Here is a 20,573-nt window from a genome sequence, read left to right as displayed (position 1 = left end):
TGGTACTGTGACTTCAGGCAGGTGGCACTGCCTGTCCACTTTTTTATTTCATCCCAGAGTTTGGCCACTGACCGTACTGAAATTCCATTAATACCTGGTGATGCAAACTGGAATATGTTTATCTCATTGATCCTTCTTTTTTGGACAGAATGTTGCACAGTATGCTCTCTTGCTCTCCTAAAGGTGATTATATTGTATACCTCTAAGGAGCTTTCCTCCGATCTCTCACTTTTGAGTATCGAGTCCCCTCTGTACTTCACTCCCAACAGCTCTACAGTCAAAATCATCAGCTGCAGAAATAATACTTAAATCAATGACATACCTCAGGTCTCTCCTCCTCACAGAGGACATTACAAACTAAACAAAGGGGAAGGAAAAATCTATCTCAAGAACACTGACAGCATCTGTGTGGTGTATGAATCCAATTTATTAACACTGAAGGATGAAATTTACATTCTGATTCACGTGGATAGGGAATAAAAAAACAAGCCTTACAATGGTTCTTTATCTCCTCTTATACTGTACAAGAAGTGATGAACAAGATTGCTTTTTTTGTCTTTCTTGAGAGCTGAAGAAAGTAAAATCCTTGTTACTGGTAATGCCATGTGTATACATTCTAAAGAATATTTATACAGTACATGCTCTGTAGAGCCTGAAGTGTCTCTTAACACCCTTCAGAGCAGATTGTGTGCAGGTTGCTTGGTGTTGGGCACCAATCTGTTCCATTCCATAGTGAAAAATGCTCTCATTCATGCTTGATAGAACTCTAGCTGCCTTACAGCTGGATCTACCTCAGAGCCTGGGAAGACCAGCTAGGAAAAACGCCCAGTTCCTTGAGGTCTGTCCTGTTAGCATGAGATTGTGTGTCTTGTTGCACCACCTTGTTGCAACTCAGCTTGAGAGATTGTGGGTAGAGGTCACGCTATGTCAGTGGAAGGCATCAAAGCTTCATCCAAATACCACACTGTCAATGCCTGCCCAAGCTGAAGAAGCCCCAGAACACAATTCCTCCTCTGCAAACCCTGAGAGCTGGAAAAATGCAGTTAGCATCTAAGTAACATTTTCATAGATTAAGCAAGTCTGTATATTCTGAAGAATAAAAGAAGTTAAACGTTACCAAAAACAACAAATGAAAAACTAAAATATGTTGATTACATAGAGTAAGTCCTCCATTGGTGGGCAATTAAAGTTGTTACCCTTAGTCAGGTAGTCAATTTCAAACTAAGTCTCAATCATGAAGCCCAAGGAGCTCTCAAAACAAATACGGATTAAGTTAAAATTCACAAATCAGAATTCAGAGACACTTTACATCCCTGTGAATACCATGAAGTTGGCCACTGAAAACCAAGCACAGCCCAGATCAGACTGTCCCTCCCAACTGAGCAGCCGCGCAAGGAGGAAGCTCGGCAGGGTGCAAAAGTGAAGCCAGTGGTGATCAAAAACATTTCTTCGTTGCCGTCATGCCTCCTGAACTTTCGTTAAAACCTCCATTGTGACTTTTCCAACACGTCTGACTAGAGAGTGAAAAATAGAACATTATCCTCACTCACAGCGCCCAGGTAATGGTGGCCTGAAGAAGCTCTAGCACTCAGAAGCAAAGAGAGCTACATTAAGAAGATGGAAACTGGAGGTTCAGGTGAGCTGACCCTATGGGCTCTGTGATCTTTTCAGCTCCCCAGGCAGGAAGAATCAAAAATATCTTTTGTCATCCCCCAAGTGAGCTTCACAACAGGACATCGATTGGTCAAAATCCATATCAGCACACTGCAGGATCCTGTAGGTCTGTTAGCAGTCAGCAAAACTGTGGGGACCACGTTAATGGGAACAGACACACACTGAAGCATGCTAACCCCAGAGTAGTAGCCCTTTTTGGGATGAGACTGCACACAGCTTTCATCTCAGCTCAGTCAGCTATCAATTAGCGCCCAATCAATACAGCCTCCCCTGCAGTCTAAGTAATGAAACAGCCCAGCCATGGGGCTCCTTCAACACCACAGCCACAGGCCTCCTTCAGGCCCTGTCTAGACTGTGGTCTGGTTTACAGTGTGAGCCTGCATGTTGAGGTGCAGAACATTGTCTGTACCCTCCAATCTTCTTACTCATTTAACTTACTTTTAGTTTGTTCTTTTCACAGAATATACACAGAGTGAGAAAACTCTCATCTTACAGCAGTTCTGTGCTGTATTTGGTTTTACTAAAAGGTTTTAAAAAGATCACACAACAGGCCGACCCTCTGTATACAACTGCTATGATACTGAAATAAAATATGAAAACAATTGCATAGCTGTCAAAGGCTTCAAAGGTTTCAAAGAAAATAATGATGTGATGTCTGGAGTAAACCCCATAATACTCTAACCCTGCTGTATAGACGACGTTCTGTTTGCGAGCACATCCACAGATGTTAACAACAGCTGTAATTCATTCAATGCATTTGAACAAAGTTTCTTAAAATGCTTTAAACTGAACAGCATGCATCTGCATTTTCTTTCATTTTTTCACCTACTCTAGGGATACCACAAACATATCTCAAATTATTAATGCACTGGCAACTTCAGTATAAAAAATAAAACAAAAAAAAACAAACCAGATGATAGATTTTCACAGATACTGTATGTATGAGTTCACTCTCCTGGCAGGCAAACCACCTGCCTCCCTTAAAATATTTCTTAAATGATGGAGAAGGGAGCTAGCTTATCTCCATTGTATTCATGTGGGCAATGACTCAAACCACAGACAGAACTTGTTGAGATTCAGAAATGTCAGGTCAGAGTAACGACAATCGGTGGCCGTTCTGTAGATTTATGAATCTCCCCTCATTGCAATTACTTTGCCTAGTGTGCTTTGCTCCTCATGAGTCACACTCTAAAGATATGAGATGAGGTCTAGCAAGTTTCTTATATTATCGTAAATTGAGTGACACATTGTGAGGCATCTGTCTGGGGTCTGACACAAAACATGCATGATTTCCTAGTTAGTCGCTGACAAATCTAAAACCAGAATTTGTTGCATGGCTGAAGATACAGAAGACGAAAGAGCATGATGCTTGTATTTTGACTTCATAGATGTAGTTTTTAAAGACGTGCAGTGGAAGTTTTTTTTTGCCTTTTCTTTTAATTGACTATGCTTTTAGCAAATTTAAACAATCTCCTTCCAGGAAACATTTATATATTAATATAAAATAGCAAGTCTTGCAGGGGGGAGGGGGACTGTGAAATTGGGTGAAAAACCTTAGTCCATTTTCTTATATATTTATAATGGATAAACAGTGTGGCTTGTGTTTTTTACTCAGTCGAGTTCTGGACATTTTCTGAAACACATATTCTTCTTCTGTCAGGCCCATGTTAGATTATCGCACGATTTAGCCATTATCACACATGCACCAACGGCCCAGACAGATGCCCATGTTATTCCACTGGACTAAAGAGAGAGGTCAGCGATATGGGTTTTACTGTTTTAAAGGAACATTTCAGAATGGTGCTCTTTCTCTCTCTGAAGTGACATTCTTCTGATCATAAATAAAGTGTCGAGCTGGACTGTCTCTACCCTGTCTCCAATGAGGCTCTGAATAGAATGTGTGGGCCTTTGGCTGGGGCTGACCCTTTGCAATAATGCGTAAGGTGTTGTTTGAAATGTATTCAAAATATACCCCAGAGAGGAAGATTGATTTTTAAAACATAATTTCTTAGGGCCATTATCACCCTCTAATGGACTTGAGGTTGGCAGGTCAGTCAACAGAGTACAACATCCCGCAGTATTTAATCCTCCATAAACCTTCCCCATGGCAGATTAGTGAGTGGCTCAAGGCGTAAGTGTGTTATCTGAGGGAAATGAACACCTGAAGTTGCAGTTACAAAGCTAGTTTGAAATAAAAGCAGTTTCACGCTGTGAATCTTAATTCAGCCATGCCAAGCCCTTGCCAGTCTCCCCAGCTGACAGAGTCTCAGGGTGTTAAACAGAAACCCTTTCATCATTCTGGAGAAATAAGTGTATAAGTGGGAAGTAAGTGAAAGTTTATTGCTTTCCATTTTAGCTGAATTTTATCAAGAAAAGCACCAATCTCAGACCTATTGCTAATAGAGTTAGAAGGTGCATGTAAACTAAGGCTATGGATGCAGTCACTGTTTTACCGGTTTGGCACTATTGCGGCGTGGCAGGGTGTGTGATTCACAGGCCAGAGACAATCAATAGCTATCTGTTGCTAATAGCAACAATCACTATGTTGTGCACTGGTCACTAATGCACCTTAACATAAGGCCAGTTATAGAAGGCAAAACTTTCATTCAAATGACTACTAGAAAGTTTTGTTTTAATATGGCCTTTTAAATACCAAGATCTTAAAGTCACTGTATCTAACTATTTAAATCTTAAAAGAAATAAAATCATTGTCTAATAATTACATCTAATTACTGTGTATACTATATACTGTAGATGTTTTTCTAAATTTTATACATCACAGTATGTTAAATATTCACTTCACATTCACGATCCTAAGCCCCTAGTGGTACTGGAGACGTGTCGGATATTAAATTGAGGAAGGGAGACAATAACTTCAGCCCCAACACCATTCCCCCAGACAGACAGAGAAAGGTGTTAACTATCCAGGCACAAGGGTGCAGTGTCACAGAGATCAGCGCATTCAATCAAATATCAAATTCCAATAATATTAACTACAGTATAGTATGTTTTCTTTTTTCTGTTTCAGCTAAATGAGACAAATAGAAAGTCAAATCAGTCAGGATCTAGGAGTTTAATAAGCAAGTGTATGGGTATAAAACATTTTGCATAACAAGACCGTCAAAGACAAAGACCTTAAGTTTAGATTGGATGTCACAGTAGGTGTCAGAGCTGTTGAGTTTTTATAATTTCTCTGAGAGGAGGGTTGAACAGAAGTAGTAAGCACATTCTTATGTGATAACACAAATTGGTCAGCTTGTTAGAATAAGGTAAATTTCTGCTCAATGAAATAAGTTACAATACGGTCAGGCAGACAGTTTTCAAATTCTTCAAGCAAAATAAGCTGTTTAAGTTTGTCAAAATCAGCTACTTTGAAAGCAGTACAAGACTTCTCAAAATGAACCCCTTTTTTTGTGCAAACTCAACAAAGGTTTGATTTATAATGTCAAAACCTTTGACAGTAGCCTCAGGGACTAATTCATAGTATAATCAAAATAAAACACCTGCTGGACAAACCATGATCTCACATGCACGAGTGAAATACAGTAGGGTTAATACCTTCTGTTTTAAAAGATTTGATTTAAAATTTGTATCTATTGTAACTGTTAATATAATGTCTAATATAATTGTGATTGTTATGTTGCCTCCTGAAAATTGCAGAACACAGTGGGTGGCATTCAGGAATGTAATTTCATTAATACATCTGTTCTGTCTTAAAATGTGAGTTTGTAAAACAATTAAATGATTTAACTTAACAGGAGAGTCTACATGTATATTAAAAAAACATAATAAATGAATACAACATTGTTAAAGTTGTGCATTACAACATCAAAATCATCAACAACAACAACAGTAATAATAATAGTAATAATAATAATATAGTCTGTGATCTCCTGTTTTGGCCTGAGGAAAAGACAGTGCACATTATCCAAAATTTTACGTATGTAAATGTCCAATAATACTGAAGGTATAAAGTACATTGCGTAAAATATACTATATACAGTATAAATATACAATATTTATACTGTACGTATGCACTGTAAGTGTCTGTAAATGGCGTGATGATTGTATATGCTTTTGGCAACACATTCATTTTCAAACAGATAACTGCTCATGTCTGTAGCCATAGAGTGCAATCAGCCCATCGGAGGTCTTGTGTAGATTACATGCTTAGTTTAAAAAGCTTAGCAGGCCTGTTTGATTTTCAGTAGCTGTTGAAAACATGAAAAAAAAAACAATAACAAAAGTAGTAGTTTAAAAAATATCAGTTCTTACACATTGGTTGTTTGAAATATCTGAGTGCTCTTAGCAGCAGAACAGTTACTGGCAGCAGAAATGCTACTTTCTACAACACATTGTGCAACGAACCATGGTCCAATTCCATCTGTGTTGTGATAGGGTATGGTCTCTTTCCTTCACAGTGTGTGTACTGTAGTTTTAAAACATACACACAATGCATATAATGAACTTAATTACGATTGGTACAGTATACTGTACATATATACTGTATGTACAGTTAATACAGTATGATACTGCATGGTTTTAAAGCCACTATGGTACAATATACTCTATGTGAAATACATTTTTCATAATCAAAATCTGAAGTACTGTACAATTGTTTCCCAATTACTCATTGCTGAAATTAGAATTGAGACAAAATTATTTTAATGATGATGTAAATCTGAAAAAAACACATCGTCTTCACAGCAAGCTATAATAAAAAAACTATTTTGTATACTGTATATATCTGGCTGAGTAATTTTATTTTGTAAAATAGCCCTACTTTCTTTTTTAATTCTAATTTAATATTTAACATACTGTAGCATACAGTATAAAACTCATAAAAGTCAAAACAGTATACAAATTAAATTCCATAATTGTAAAAGGTTTGTCCCTATGAGGGAACAAGTAATAGGTTTATTCCATGCTGAAAAAAAGAAGAAAGAGAACACAACGTTTCGGCCGTGGAGCCTTCTTCAGGTGTGAGAGAGACAGGGCAGTAGGCAAAGGTAATGTCCCTGTGAGGCTGAGCATTGACAGGGTTTTCAGGTGACAGCCCAAACACAGTACTTTCACATGCCACATTAAGTATTTGCGCCACCTGGTGGTTTTACAAAGTAGTGCAGTATATTTAAAATAAGTGCATTGTAATGTGGTACAGTATGTATATCTTAAAAAATAAAGTTAAACAATAAAAACGTGTTGTGTCTTACAGTAACATAGATGTTTACTTATTGCTGCTTAAGTTACAGAACAGTTAGAATATTTATTTAATTCCGGTGTTAAAAAGTAAATTGAGCTAAGAGGATTTGCAGTGTTTTTGGCTCCTTTAACTTTTCCGCCCTTTTGCTCCTAGCTTGCTTGGTTAGGCTCCAGCTACCCCACGACCCTGTATTGGATCAAACAGTTAGAAATGGTTGGTTGGAGGGATAGATGGATGGATTGAGCATTCTATTGTCTTTTTCTATGAAAATTGCAGGCCACTGTATAACATCAGCATGATTACACTGCTTAGCCTAGGGACTGGTGTACACAATAGCCTGGCATATCATGAACCTACTGCAGAAGAAAGGACACAGGTTTATGCCTGTTTCTTCACAGCCATTACACAGCAATGTGAGATCAATAGATTTTCTGAAAAGGAAAACTTGGGAAGGTGACTCCAGGGACTGGAACTTCAGAATGTACAGTAGCTACACATGTTGAATTTGACATCTATTGTGTGCTTCCAAAAAACAAGGGACACTGAAATTTGCAGTCTCTAGACTGGCTAAGAACATTGGGTAGGAAATACTATTATGATCATGGCTCCTTTACCACATATTTTGTTAATCTTAGAAAAGGTTTGTGGATCTGAGCAATACATCAACACCAGAAAGAAATCAAATAGGCACAGAACAGCACATTGAAGTACTGATGGTGTTCAAAAAAGTCAAAGTTCAGAACCTCTTCAGTATCTAGAAAACTGCTCCTTACCACTGCTTCCTAAAGTTTCTTCCTGTGTTGCTTGTAGGGCTCCAGCCCTTGCCTGTACACTGTCTGGTTTTTCACTCATCATTTTCAATACTTCTTCATATTGGAGAAAATACCTTTCTTGGCCTATCTGATTTTAATGTCTCAGTCTTTTAAGATGTGATATATATATTCTATTACAACCTTACTGCAGCAAATGTAATTTTCAAAGGTCACCTTCCACAGAACAAAATATCTTCCATACAATCTTATTTATGTATCTTCTTCATTATGGATAGCAGAGCATTCAGATCACATGAATTTTCTGTTTCTTAAAGGTTTCGTATAATATTTTTTTTATTCTAGACAAACTCTCGGGTATCACTGGCACTTATTTCACACATCAAAATAATGTAATATGTCTGAAACTGTTAATTTCAGAGCTTTAGAGGTTGTACAAATCTGTTATTATGGAGGCAGCAATAATTTACAGTCAGCATGGTAAATTGTATCTCGGTGGTTTACAGGGTATGCAGAGAGCCTTTTATCATGTACTGTACAGCACAACACTGTAATCATCTGGACTACTGTACAGATATCAAACATTGTGCCTTTTGTCAGGAAAAAACCCGCCACAGAAATCAAATATTTTTGTCTTTTTTTTAACAAGAAGGAAGTGTTTTCCCACAGGTCCAGTGGTTTGAAACAAAACAAAAAAATGATTTTTCACCCAGCAGAGGCCCAGACTCCCAGTTAGCGATGACCTGTCCCAAGCACTTCCAGGTGTCACTGCTCCACTGCACAGTTCTGCTGCCGCCTGTTTCTCATGGTCCACCTTAGTCTGAAGAAAAAAGCCAAGAAACCGCTAGGAGATGGATGTCAACAAATCAACTGTTACCATGGCAAAGCAACTCACAGTTTACGTCAGGAGTCATATAATTGCACTTGCTACATAGATGGGCAGTCGGCTGTTAAAAGAGTGATGAAGTATTCTAGATAAAATATACTTGATTTTTTTCACCTGATTGCTAACTTTTCGGAGGTGTTTGCTTTTATTAGTCGACATTAGTCGACGTGTTTTCGACATTCCCCCAGCTCCTTAGAAGCAGCTTCTGCAGAGGCCGGGGCTTGTGTGTGGCTCGGCAAGTGGAAGTCAGGCCTGTCTGGCTGATGGGTGATGCTGGCCTGCGCTGTGAGGGAGCAGAGGGGAGAGCGTGGGAGACTGGCAGCAGCTGACCTGGCCTGCTTCCAGGCTCCGCCGCCCATCTCCTCCTGGCTGAGGAGTTATCACAGCCCAGATATATAAGCACTGCTTCAGTATCTCGTTATCATGGCAAACAAAGAAATTAAATATTGATTTTTCTCATGGGCCAAGTTAGTGTTGCTGTGTGTTTTTTTTTTTGCCTCTCATTTTTTTTTATCTTTGCTTTAGACTTTTGTTGTTTGCTACTGAGAGCAAAGCATCGTTGGAAAATTAAAGCAGACAAATGGAAAATGTTGTAATTAGATTTCAAGGTACCGTAGGAGAAATGTTGCTTATGTTGTTAATTTGTGCAAGGATATTTATGTTGAAAGAAAAAGGAAAGTGGTTTTGAAACTAATTGACAAATGGTTGAGGGAACTGCATTTTTCTTTAAAAATAATGTTAAAGCAGTAGAATTGCAAGCATATTCAGAAAGTTGGTTGCAAATGTTTGAAAGCTAAGAGCAGCCTGCAGTTCTGTAAAAGACGGGACAGATTCAACATTATCAGTAGGTGTGCTACTGCTCTAGCATAAATTCAAGCTGCAGGGCTGAGGTGTGGAAGAGCTGATTGATGGTCATGAGGATTCACATGCTTTATTACATAAGAGTGAGGGGCACAGTGTTGCGGTGGTTTCCTGCTAACAAGTGCTGGGTCCCTGGGTTCAAATCCTGGCCTTGGATGTTATCTGCATGGATTTCCTCCAGGTGCTCCGGTTTCCTCCCGCAGTGCCTTGTTGGTGCATTAATTGGCTTCTTAGAAAATTTGCCATGGTGTGAGTGTCTGTGTCTTTCTGTCTTTAAATGGACTGGTGTCCATCCACTGTGTACCCTGCCTCGCACCTGTTGTTTGGCAGGATAGGCTCCGCCTCCCCCATGACCCGCAGTTAGAAAACAGATGAATGGATGCTACATAAGAACATAAGAATGGTTACAATGAGAGGAGGCTGTTCAGCCCTTCCGGCCTGTGTGGTAGTTAGTAACTAATTGATCCAAGGATCTCAATCAGCTGTTTATTGAAGGGGGGCACTCTATCAGCTTTAGCAGCATGTCTATGTATTTTGATTCATACTCTCAGGAGGCAAAGATGTGCCTCCTGTTCTGGGTTTTTTAAACTCACATCCAGGTGCTTCTTCTTTCCACACAAACCTGTGGGCTGGGTCCACCAGTCGGCCCACTCTGGGGCCCTCGCTGCTCAAGAGAGCTGGACATAAAGGCCGTAGAGAGGACATACTGTAAGACATAAAGGTTGTAGGGACTGAGGGTCGCTAAGCTGTAATCATCAGCAGTATGGCGTTTGAGCTGTTCCCCAGCCTTTTTTTTTTTGGTCAGTACTTTGTAAATGCATCTATTCTGGACTCTGAAATGGACTCCTTTATGATCCCACCTGGGCTTGATTTTGTCACTGATTTTGAACTGTTTTTTTTTTCTTAAACTTTATTATCTAGATTTCCAGCTACAGAAGTACGTGAAACTTCTTGTTGATTATGAAAAGAAAGATCGCGTCTTTGTGATAAGAAAATGCGATGTCTGAAAACTTGGAATCATGTTAATTTGCCATGTGGTCTAGGTGCTAATTGCACAGTGGTCTATGCTAGCTCCCTGTGAAGAAACCCTAGCAGGGCGCAGTAAATAAACCAACTGCGTCAGACATATCACGCATTGATGACATCTGTCAGCATGAATATTCTATATTGCACAGCTCAATTATTCAGAAAGGAGAGACTAGGAAAATACTGCTGTATTATGCACAAGGCTGAACTTTTGAAGTACAGTAACTGCAAAAGAACAACATGCACAGCAACAAAATTTGTTTTTCCAGCTCAACCAGTCTCTGTTGACCTGCAAGTGAACTGTGAAAAGAGCGGATTGGTGAGGAAAAATATTGGATTTGAATTCCCTTAGCTGACTTTTGTCTGGCCATTGTCCAGAGAGCCAACCCTTAAGATAAACTAACCTGACTGCACACAGTTGGGCAGTGTAACTTAGAGTGATGGAGCCCAAACCGAAGAAAATGATTCAAAATAAGTTTGTTTCTGAATCAGCTTCAACTAGAAACTCAAAACATAGTTCTTCTAAACCATATCTGTTATATGCAGCCACCGTTACCCTTTTTTCTTAGAGATATAGTGCAGTAACTCCTGCCTTGTGCCTGTTTCTTGCTGGCAAAGGCTTCCCAAGATCCTACTGTATATTCAATCAAGTACAGTAGTTTGAAAAATGTTGATAGTGCGTTAACATGCTGAAACAAAGACAGCCTTGAAGGAGTATTATAAAACCACTGGGATTAGAAATTTCTTGCAAGAGCAGAAATAATTTAATGTCAATTCAAACATTCTGTTAAAGATTTAATGTCTGCAGATCATCAATCTGAAGGAATATACCAGTTCCAGCTTTCAAGGACAAATGTGTCCAAGTGCAGTAATATAGTAAAAAGGAAATACAGTATTGTGATTTATGGATTGCACAAGATATTATTATACTGAACTGCATTATGATGGTATTGCACATTGAAACAGTTTAAAAATATATTAATTAATGTTCATGTCAAACCGTTTACCAACAGTTAACACTATTCTTTGTGGAATTCACATTCACAACAAGCATCACAGTCATCACAGACCAGTCAAAGGGGCATGGGGGAAAAATGGAAGATTCCTCTAATACAGCAAGAGCAATCAGCAAAAGTGTAATGAAGGGTTTTCAGGATACGTTGCTACTGTGGGTAGTAAAGAATTTACAGGACAAGCCGAAAGAGCATGTGTTGAATGTGCATAATGACCTAATTAGTTTGCGTCCCAAAACTGTCACGTCCTAGAACAAAAGGTTCCATCGCATTACAGAAAGACCAGAGGAGAGCAGCCACGTTCATTCTAGAGCTGGTGAAAATGAGTTATGATGGCAGACTGGGAAACTAAGGCTAACAGGGAGATTTAAAAGAACATCTTGAAATTCATAAAATGACAAAATAAAGTTGACTTCTGCTAGTTTTCCAGATTTAAGTTGGTCAAGGGAAATACAAGGCAGAGCATGGTACAGTAGCATGTTTGTGCTACAATATGCAAAACTCACTCTCTGGGTGACAGTCTGGACCTCGCAAACAATCCTGCTGCACGTACTGTAGAGGTGTTAACACTTCTTCACGGCTAGGACTTGCCAAATACGCTTAAGTACAAAGTGGTCTCTGTGGGCAAGCAGCTGAAAAGAGGCATCAAAAGCAACAGGGCTGAGCAGACAAGGGCTAAACGAAACAGTGATCACTCGGGGGTGATCAAACCTGGAGAAGAATGTTCTTTACAGGCGAGTCCGACTTTGAGCTTAGTCAGTAATGAACATCAGTCTTTTTGATGTTGGGCTGGATAGTGGGTCATTAGTCAGTGCACATTAGTGACAGCAAAGCATGGTGAAGAGTTATTACATGAGCAGGGTCAAGGGTACTGGGGATCTGCTTGAAATAAGAGGCACTATGACCACCAGCAGCCGCAGGCAGAGTTTTGTCGTCTGTGTCATTCCCTCAGGAATGTGTCTCATGGGGCAGGGATTCAGCTCTCTCAGTGGCAGCCCCGAGGTACAGCCAGTCCTGATGTCAACATCATCGAGGCCATGTGCGATGAATTACTCGGATCCTTGGATACTGAAATCATTAAACAGGAAATCAAGATTCTCAGCTCTGTATGAAGCAAAGGGCACATATGTCCAATATTCACGTTCTGATCAATGTTTTTATTTCTCTTGCATGAATTGTGCCTACAGCATGTGTATTCATATTTGCTTAATTTGCATTACATTCCCACTTTGTATTCTGGTCCCATTCACTATTGAATCCTACAGACACTTCACATTTAAGTTTTAGTTCTTCAGAATTATCACTATGAGCTTCCCAGACGTCAGCATTTGTATTAAAGTGAATCAGATTTCATTTTAAATTGCTATGCCCTTTAGAAAGCTGTAGTAGAAAAGCAGATGAATAGCAGTCATATACTGTATGTAATGCATAGTCAGAACAGGTTAGATAAGCAATAAACACAGCAATGTGATTCCATTGGTATTTCATATATTCAGAGAGAACTGAAATGGCACTTAAACATGTGTTCAGTTGAACTGGATGCATGATAAATAAACATTCAGTTTAATTCTGCTACTGACCATGCAGTCATCTCCCCTTAAAACAGGAAGATGAGGTTTTAATTCAAGTGTAGGTATACATCAGACTGTCCTGACTCTGTAATGCATAGACACCTAAGAGACAACAATGTCGCGTTTTGCTTCTTCAAATCTCCTCCTGCTTCCCAGCTCTTGAGACTTGGGTTCAATTCCAGGCTTGGGGAGGGGGGAGTCTGCATGTTCTTCTCAGTGGCAGGGAGTGGCTTTGTTTGTAAGTGGTCCATCCTCAAAATGCCACGCCCTGCCATGCCCCCTGCAGCTGCTGAGTCAGACTCCAGATCTCTGCAGCCCTCACTAACTGCAAACACGTGGATGGTTTAATAACAACCCAGTGAGAACTAACCTTGATGAGTCTGATTTTGTAAAAGTGAGTCTACTGGGCACGTGAAGAGTTGTAGGAATATAGGATACAAATTACTTGTGGTTCCTGGAGAACAAACCATGTTTTTTCTTGGTGTGCCAAGGTTTTGAAGATTAGTGCAGAGAAGGTGAGGTATATCAGCTTTACTTACGGTACATCAGAGCACTGGAATCTTCATCAGGGGTGGCTTGTTTATATTGTAGGCTCCAGTTCTGAGACTGCAGGCTACGTGCAGAACACAACAGAGAAGTGTTTGGAATATTCGAATAAACAATCTGTTGAAATTTAACAAATGACTAATTCAATTAAGGATATTGATAATAAACCATGGCCGGCAGGCAGAATCCAGGATTAAAAAGCTTTCAAAGCCACCAGGGCTTCAGACAAGAAAAACAAAAACAAAAAATTAAAATACATTAAGTGTGTCACAGTGTCCTGTGGGTATTGTTTCTGTTAGGACAAAGCATCGCAGAGAATTCTTAATACTTTGATCTTTTTTCTAATGAAAAGGACACCAGGGGAGTCTGTGTGCTGTGCTGCACGATTTCTAACACATTATTGCTAGAAAAATTTTAAACCCTGGGATGGACACTGAAGTCCATTGGATAAAGAAAATCAACTCAAGATACATTCACCAAAGAATCACAACTTTTAAATATGTAAATTTTAAATTAAAACTCCATTAGAATTGTTCTTTTTTGTCATTTACATTCCTATAATTTAAATTCCAGCTCATAACTTCTTTCTTGATTTTATTTAGGTGATCCTCAAGTAGTCAGTTAGCATATACAGATCTTAGATACATCCTGTCTGATTACAGCTGGCTAAGCAGAATAACTCCTAAGACTCCTAAGTAATTAGTAATTTGATACCGTGTACATTAAATTAAAAAAAATCAGAGATTCAGGTTCTTGTGCTATAGCACTGATGAAGCTAAGAAGTTAATCTGTGCAATATTGTTTTATCTCATACTGATGAAAAAAATAAGTGAATGTGCTTAAATTTACATAACTAGCGTGGAATTATACCGCCAGGTGTTGACTTGCATTAAAAAAAAAACTTTCAACATGTAAAACCATTTAGCTCCAATGATTGACCTCAAATTCCACTATTTACATTATTTTCAAACTGTTTGAAAAGCAAGACTCGTCTGAACTACCCAGTGTGACCCTTACATTTACCCTGAAAGATGAATCCTAAATGATACAGATTAAAGTTTGCGTAAGAAGCAAACTCGTAGCCTGAAACATTTTCGTTTCTATTTCAGTGGCCAACCTTCAACTGCACAAGGCATGGAGAGTGCTCTGGCTCATACGTCAGCTCTGCGCAGACCCAGGGTGATGTGGACTACTTTGCCAACCATCTTGGGATCCCAGCAGTAGAATTTGCGTATCAAGAAACCAAAGCAGGAGAGGTAATGAGTTGACTAAACGGTTAGGCAGGATAAAAAAAAACTAACGTTTTCGTTTAAGATTTTTGGCTTTTCATTCTTTTATTCCTTCTTTGAGTAAATTTAAGATCATTTTCATTGGTATGCATGTGTAGTGATGTGAGGGTTTTCATTTACAGTAACAATTAGAAATTACAATTGAGAGAGCTCTTTGATGACTGTGTGATAGAGTTGGATCCGATGGGGAGCTGCCTGAGTACCGGCACAGCTCCTCTTAATCCTTTGCGGTGTGCCGGTGTGTAGTCGTCCGCAGAGGTTTCTGTTCTCTGGTATAGGAAGGAAACCTTTCTTAGTTCGGAGTAATTGTTTGTGTCGCCGGTGAGGGGAACACATTTGGTCCTAAACGGAACGCCGTCTGCGGGCATGTGGGGATCTTAAAGCGCAGCCCTGATTAGCGTCCGGTGTGGACGGACGCGCCGCGGAGTGGGAGGTCTGGTCCACTCTCACAACTGTAAGGAGTCTCAAACGTGGATTTTAAATATACAATATACTGTATATACTTATTGGTACAACACTAAAACATGCATCACTAAACAACAAATGTAACAGAATATATTTGTGAAAAGATCTGCTCTGAAATGAAAAGATCTTCACTCAGGGATGGCAGCTGGAGTTAACGTGCAGGCAGCCCTCTCGAATGAGCGAGATGTCCGTAGGCGTGCTGTGGTGTGCAGAGGTGGCATGCTGCACCATTTTTCCCCAGTCAGTAACTGCAGGACAGCACCACTCTGTAACAGGTGAACAGTGAAGACTTACTGTACATTTCCCAACTGCTGTGCTGCAGCACACTGATAATGAATAATATTCTAAACATGTTAAGCTAATAATTCCTTAAATTTATCATTAAAATCCAAATCCCTTAATGAATACCTCAAAAGGATTTTTAGAATGTTGGATTTTCTAAATCACATCATGAAAGGGGGCAGTTAAAATGATTTTTAATTTATTTTTGAGTTCTGAGAAAGTGATGTGTAGTGATTTAATCATTTTTAACAAGGTGTGCCATGAGTGGGAAAAGGTTGGAATTTTTTACTTAAGAGTACACTGTAGCTAAATGTGGTAAACAGACAAATACTTTGGCTAATCAAAATTAAATGTTTATTATCACTTATGTTTGTTCAACTTTGATGTTTGAACCTTGCAAGTGCAATGTACTTAAAACAAGAGCGTCAAAACTTTCCAAAAATAACAATAACGTGACTGAAAATTCAATGCAGGAAATGTCTGTGAAGAAGGTGGTTACAGTATGTACCTTATTTTTTCAGGTACCACTACAAGCTGTATAAATATACTTATTTCCATAAATTAATATCATTTATAATATTTATATATATAAAACATTTTTATATTTTAGTTATTTTTATTTTCAGTTACCAAAATTTCCCTTAAGTTACACGATTCCATACTAAATGGATTTAAAGAAGGAGGCTTCATTTTTTTATTATGCTCCAGTTGACATCAATTTCCCTGAAGCAAAATAATGGCAGAAAATTTTACTGGTGGGCAGCAAATGTCAGCTGGAAAAGCTGAAGATCTTCACAGTGAAGGTGAAGCATTGCTGAGGACAGCTGTGCTAGAGGTTAGCGTCTGCTCTTTTGGTCTGGCCGCAAGTGAGACAATAGGAGACAAGGTTCGTCCAGGCTATACTGTAGTACAGCTGTTTTATTTTGTTAACCGGGTGAAAATAACACTGGGTTTGTGAACGTCCAGAAAGAATATCTTAGGCAGAATTCTGTACTGACTCACTCTCTTGGCCAGACATCTTGAAATAAAGTTTTAAGTTCTGACTGCTGGCAGTCATGCGCATGAATGGAAAAGTCCGGTTGCCAGTTCAGATGGAGAGATGTGAGGAGCCAGTGAGTTAACCCATGAACATGAGTTTTATTCTGGTGTAACATCACAGCTAATGATTGGTTGAGGATGTTATCAGTTATTGTCCTAGTACCCACCCTGCAGGCAAACACTTTTCCACACAGGCAAAACACTGAATTTAACGAAAAACAAAACAGAAAATGTACTCTCTTCCACCAAGACAGCATCCTCATTTCTGGTGGCTCAGTAATTGACTAACAGTATGTAGACTAGAAAGGGGCACATACTGTAGCTGCTTCCTGGTCCAGTCATTGCAGGCAGTGGCCACTTTTTGACTGGCAGCCCTGGTCAGCCATCGTGGAGAAGGCAAAGGCACCCATAACCTGAACAAGGCTTCATGGAAAGTACAGTACTGTCTCTGGAATAGTTTGCACCTCATGGTATTACAGTAGGTGTTATCGGTATTTCTACACGGGTATATAACAATGTCCTAAAGTTAATAATCTGAGATAGAGCATATTCAGCATCTCACATGGTTATGAGGAGATGTCATCCCTCATGCCCACATCAGACACATCTGTCTGTTTTGTGTATTTTATGTCATCTGACCTAAAATCATGTTAAAGAATTTGACTCCCAGTTCTGCTCCTATGCTGTTAGATAATATATTATGTTCTCCAGATTCAAAGAATTCTTAGCTTGGCGTGTCTCCTGTGAATGCTCTCAGGTGCGATGTGTTTTGGATGATACCGTTGTCATAGAATATTTTGCCGCTATGAGCAAAAACAAGATAATTAAAAGGCAAGTAGATTGCTTTGTAAACTGAGCACAAAGGCATAGCTTCAACTGGAAAATAGCAGAGCATGAATGGAAAGAGATGTACACAGATGTTCTCTGATCAGGAGTGGAGTATTTCTGACAGGATTGTAGTCCAGTGTGCATTTTATTTCATATTCAGCAGCTGCTCCTTATTCTCTGGTGCTGTATAAACCAGAGGCAATAGAAGAAGGGGGGAGGGGTAGTTTAAAAAGTACAACAGTTTAGTTTTTAAGCTATAGTTTTAAAAATGTGATGTAGAATTCTACATCATAAATGTCGTTTTATCATTTCTGCTGCAAAATATAATTTGTGTACCTTTTGGTGTATTTCTTCAAGACATTGGATTTTTTTAATTTACTCCATGTAAAACAAATAAAACAAATTACAAAAGTCCTGACAAACACAGTAATAAATCACATCTTAAGTATAATAAAACTGATCAGTACTGAGTAAATTTACTGAGTTCCTCCAGCCTGTTAGTGCAGAACTTCCTCTAGCCCTGGAGTTGCTCTTCTCTGGACTGATTCCAGATCAGCAATTTCTTTTCTATAACCTGGTAACCAAAACTGTACACAGGAGTTTATGTAAGGCTTTACTAGTGCATTATACAATTTTAGTAGGGGTGTTACCCCGGCGTCCTGGCCAAATTTCCAATTGGCCCTTACCAATCATGGCCTCCTAATACTTCCCCTCTATGAATTGGCTACATTACTCTGCTCTCCTCCCCACTGAGAGCTGATGTGTGGTGAGTGTTCTGGCGCACTATGGCTGCCGTCGCATCATCCAGGTGGATGCTACACATTGGTGGTGGTGGAGGGGAGTCCCCATTACCTGTAAAGCGCTTTGAGTGGAGTGTCCAGAAAAGCGCTATATAAGTGTAAGCAATTATTATTATTATTATTATTAATAAACATCCATTGATTTAAAGCCTACTCTTTAAACTATATATCTTAATATCTTGTTAGTCTTTTTTATTGCTTCCCACATTGTCTAGAAGATATAAATGATGTGTCAACATAAACACCTAATTCTTTTTCCTAAGTTGTCTTGCCTAGCTCAGTGTTTCCCATTTTCTATCTACTGTATAGTTTCTTTTTACTTCCCGCATGCAGAGCTCTGCACTTGTCAACCTTAAACATAATTTACCATGTGTGCAAGGCCCAACTTTGATCTGTATCTCAATTACTTTTTGGAATTTCAGTAGTCTGCTTATACAGTGTGAACCAGTCCTCCTGGATTGACATTATCTGCAAAATAATTTTCTGACTATATACAGTACAGCAGTAAGTTCAATGATTGTAATTCTTAAAGCAACAGCTGTCGTACCTCCATGCTCATGCTCGTGTTTGAACGAAGCTGTAATATTGCAGTCTCTTCGGTCGCTGTGACCTCTGTCACATTCTATTGAATGTTTTACGTCCGGTTGTGTTTGATTCATTTGCTCCGTCTGTTACTTCTCCCCACTGCAGCGCGTTTCCATGATGCAGTCTGCCTTTCCAGCATGCTTCTTTAACTATGACAAACCCCTGCCGTTCAGGTTGGAGGATTATAAGAGACTGAAAAAAAATCCAGTGGGGTGAAACAGGATGGACAAATATTCCTGGCATGATGGCTGAGAGGAACAAAATAATTTGCTGTGTGCTAGCTCCAACTGTGCACAGTTTGGGGAAAGAACTGTTACTGTTTTTCTGGAATTTCACCACAGCATTTTTCAAATTTCTATCTAATATGTTGGATCATCTACTGCACATTCAAAGGCATTAACACATTAGTCCACATCACTGAAGGCTACTTGATTATCTGTCAACTCGTAACCACACAATATGTCTATACTGCATGTAAAATATTTCTGATGTCTTTCTTACTACTTCAGTTGTAGTAGAAAAATATTGATTACATTCACATCAGCCATGTTTTATTGTGTGTGTATAACATAAACCCCCAAAAAAAAAACGTTTTGGGCAACGTCACCTAAATTTGTTACTTGCTTTATGTACATTAGCACGCTGAAGAGTGTTAGCATCCTAAACCATGGTGGGAACAATGTGGAGTCACGACTGGTGCTCTGGGCTCCTAGCTATACTGGTCTGACACTGTAGACCGTGCAGAATATTTCACATTCAATCGACATGATTGAGGTCAAGACTGTGAAATTCACATCCTCTGTTCCAGAGTCCTGTGGGGTGTGCTGGCTCTTGGTTAGCAACTGACGAAAAGCTGGAAAAACAAGTGGGTGATCAGACTTCTGAATCAATGAAGTAATTCGGATGGGGGCGGAAGGAAACCGTGGCACTTGAGAACAGTAGCTGCCCCTCTGTGGAATGGAGGTGGTTGGCAGAAGCAGAAGCAGTAAAACACACGAGGAGCTGTAGTGCAGGAGGGGCTGGTGAGAGCTGACAAACTCTGGGGCTCCCTGGCGGAGAGGATCTCGAACAGATAACACACTTCCACTCAGACTCAATCAGATAAGGACATTCAGTTGGTTGGCAGTTTACAAAATATAATAATAAAGGAAAAGTCTGCCGGAGGAGTTTGTTTTCGGCGCTTCCTCATCACGGACAGCTTACTGGTTAAAAAGGTTTAACAATGGTGAGGACCTGAGGCCTCTGCTGGCTCACAGTGCCTACTGATGTGGAGATAAAGAGGAGCACTATCAGGGCACTTTGACCAGACAACACAATTTAATTATGTGAAAGGGAAAGAAAGAAGTCTTCGTGACAGGTAGGAGCATCCCGGGAAATCTGCAGCAGTCAGGATCCTACCAGCTGGAAATGATGAAATAAAGACTCCCTTTAGCAAGGTCACAGCCGCTCGCTGAAATGAGGAGAAACAGGAGCAGGCAGGGTAGATAAAAGCCATAAGCGTCCCGCGAACAAGATGGAGGTGAACGCGTGGGCCGCCGTGAGTGACCTGATGTGCACGCCTCGACACGTGCACCCCCCTCTCCCCAGGGGCATCAGGGCAGAGCAGATGCCATGAGACAGAAGCCACCCACTTCAGACAGGTCCATCGCTACGCCAACAAAAGGGGGAGCCCCTATGAAAGAGAAAGTACTGTTAGGGGGGACCTGCCAGAAAGTGTGGAGTCGTGCCCGCCTGCA

The 20,573-nt window shown here is 39.7% G+C and overlaps 1 protein-coding gene across 9 annotated transcripts in view; it reads left to right on the top strand.

Moving 5' to 3' along the window:
* naaladl2 (N-acetylated alpha-linked acidic dipeptidase like 2) overlaps positions 1–20,573 on the top strand; it is a 298,711-nt gene that overhangs the window by 220,254 nt on the left and 57,884 nt on the right. For all 9 annotated transcript variants that reach the window (XR_015930769.1, XM_088621717.1, XM_088621741.1 and 6 more), the window contains one exon: positions 14,660–14,806. Coding sequence is in view for 8 of the 9 variants with exons in the window: in XM_088621717.1 (XP_088477843.1) it covers positions 14,660–14,806 (147 nt within the window). In the remaining variant the exon portion in view is untranslated. The remainder of the gene's footprint in view (positions 1–14,659; positions 14,807–20,573) is intronic.

Source organism: Lepisosteus platostomus, chromosome 2 (genome assembly GCF_059453375.1).
Source record: "Lepisosteus platostomus isolate fLepPlt1 chromosome 2, fLepPlt1.hap1, whole genome shotgun sequence".
NCBI classification, from domain to species: Eukaryota; Metazoa; Chordata; class Actinopteri; order Semionotiformes; family Lepisosteidae; genus Lepisosteus; species Lepisosteus platostomus.
This window is presented reverse-complemented; position numbering and strand designations above follow the sequence as displayed.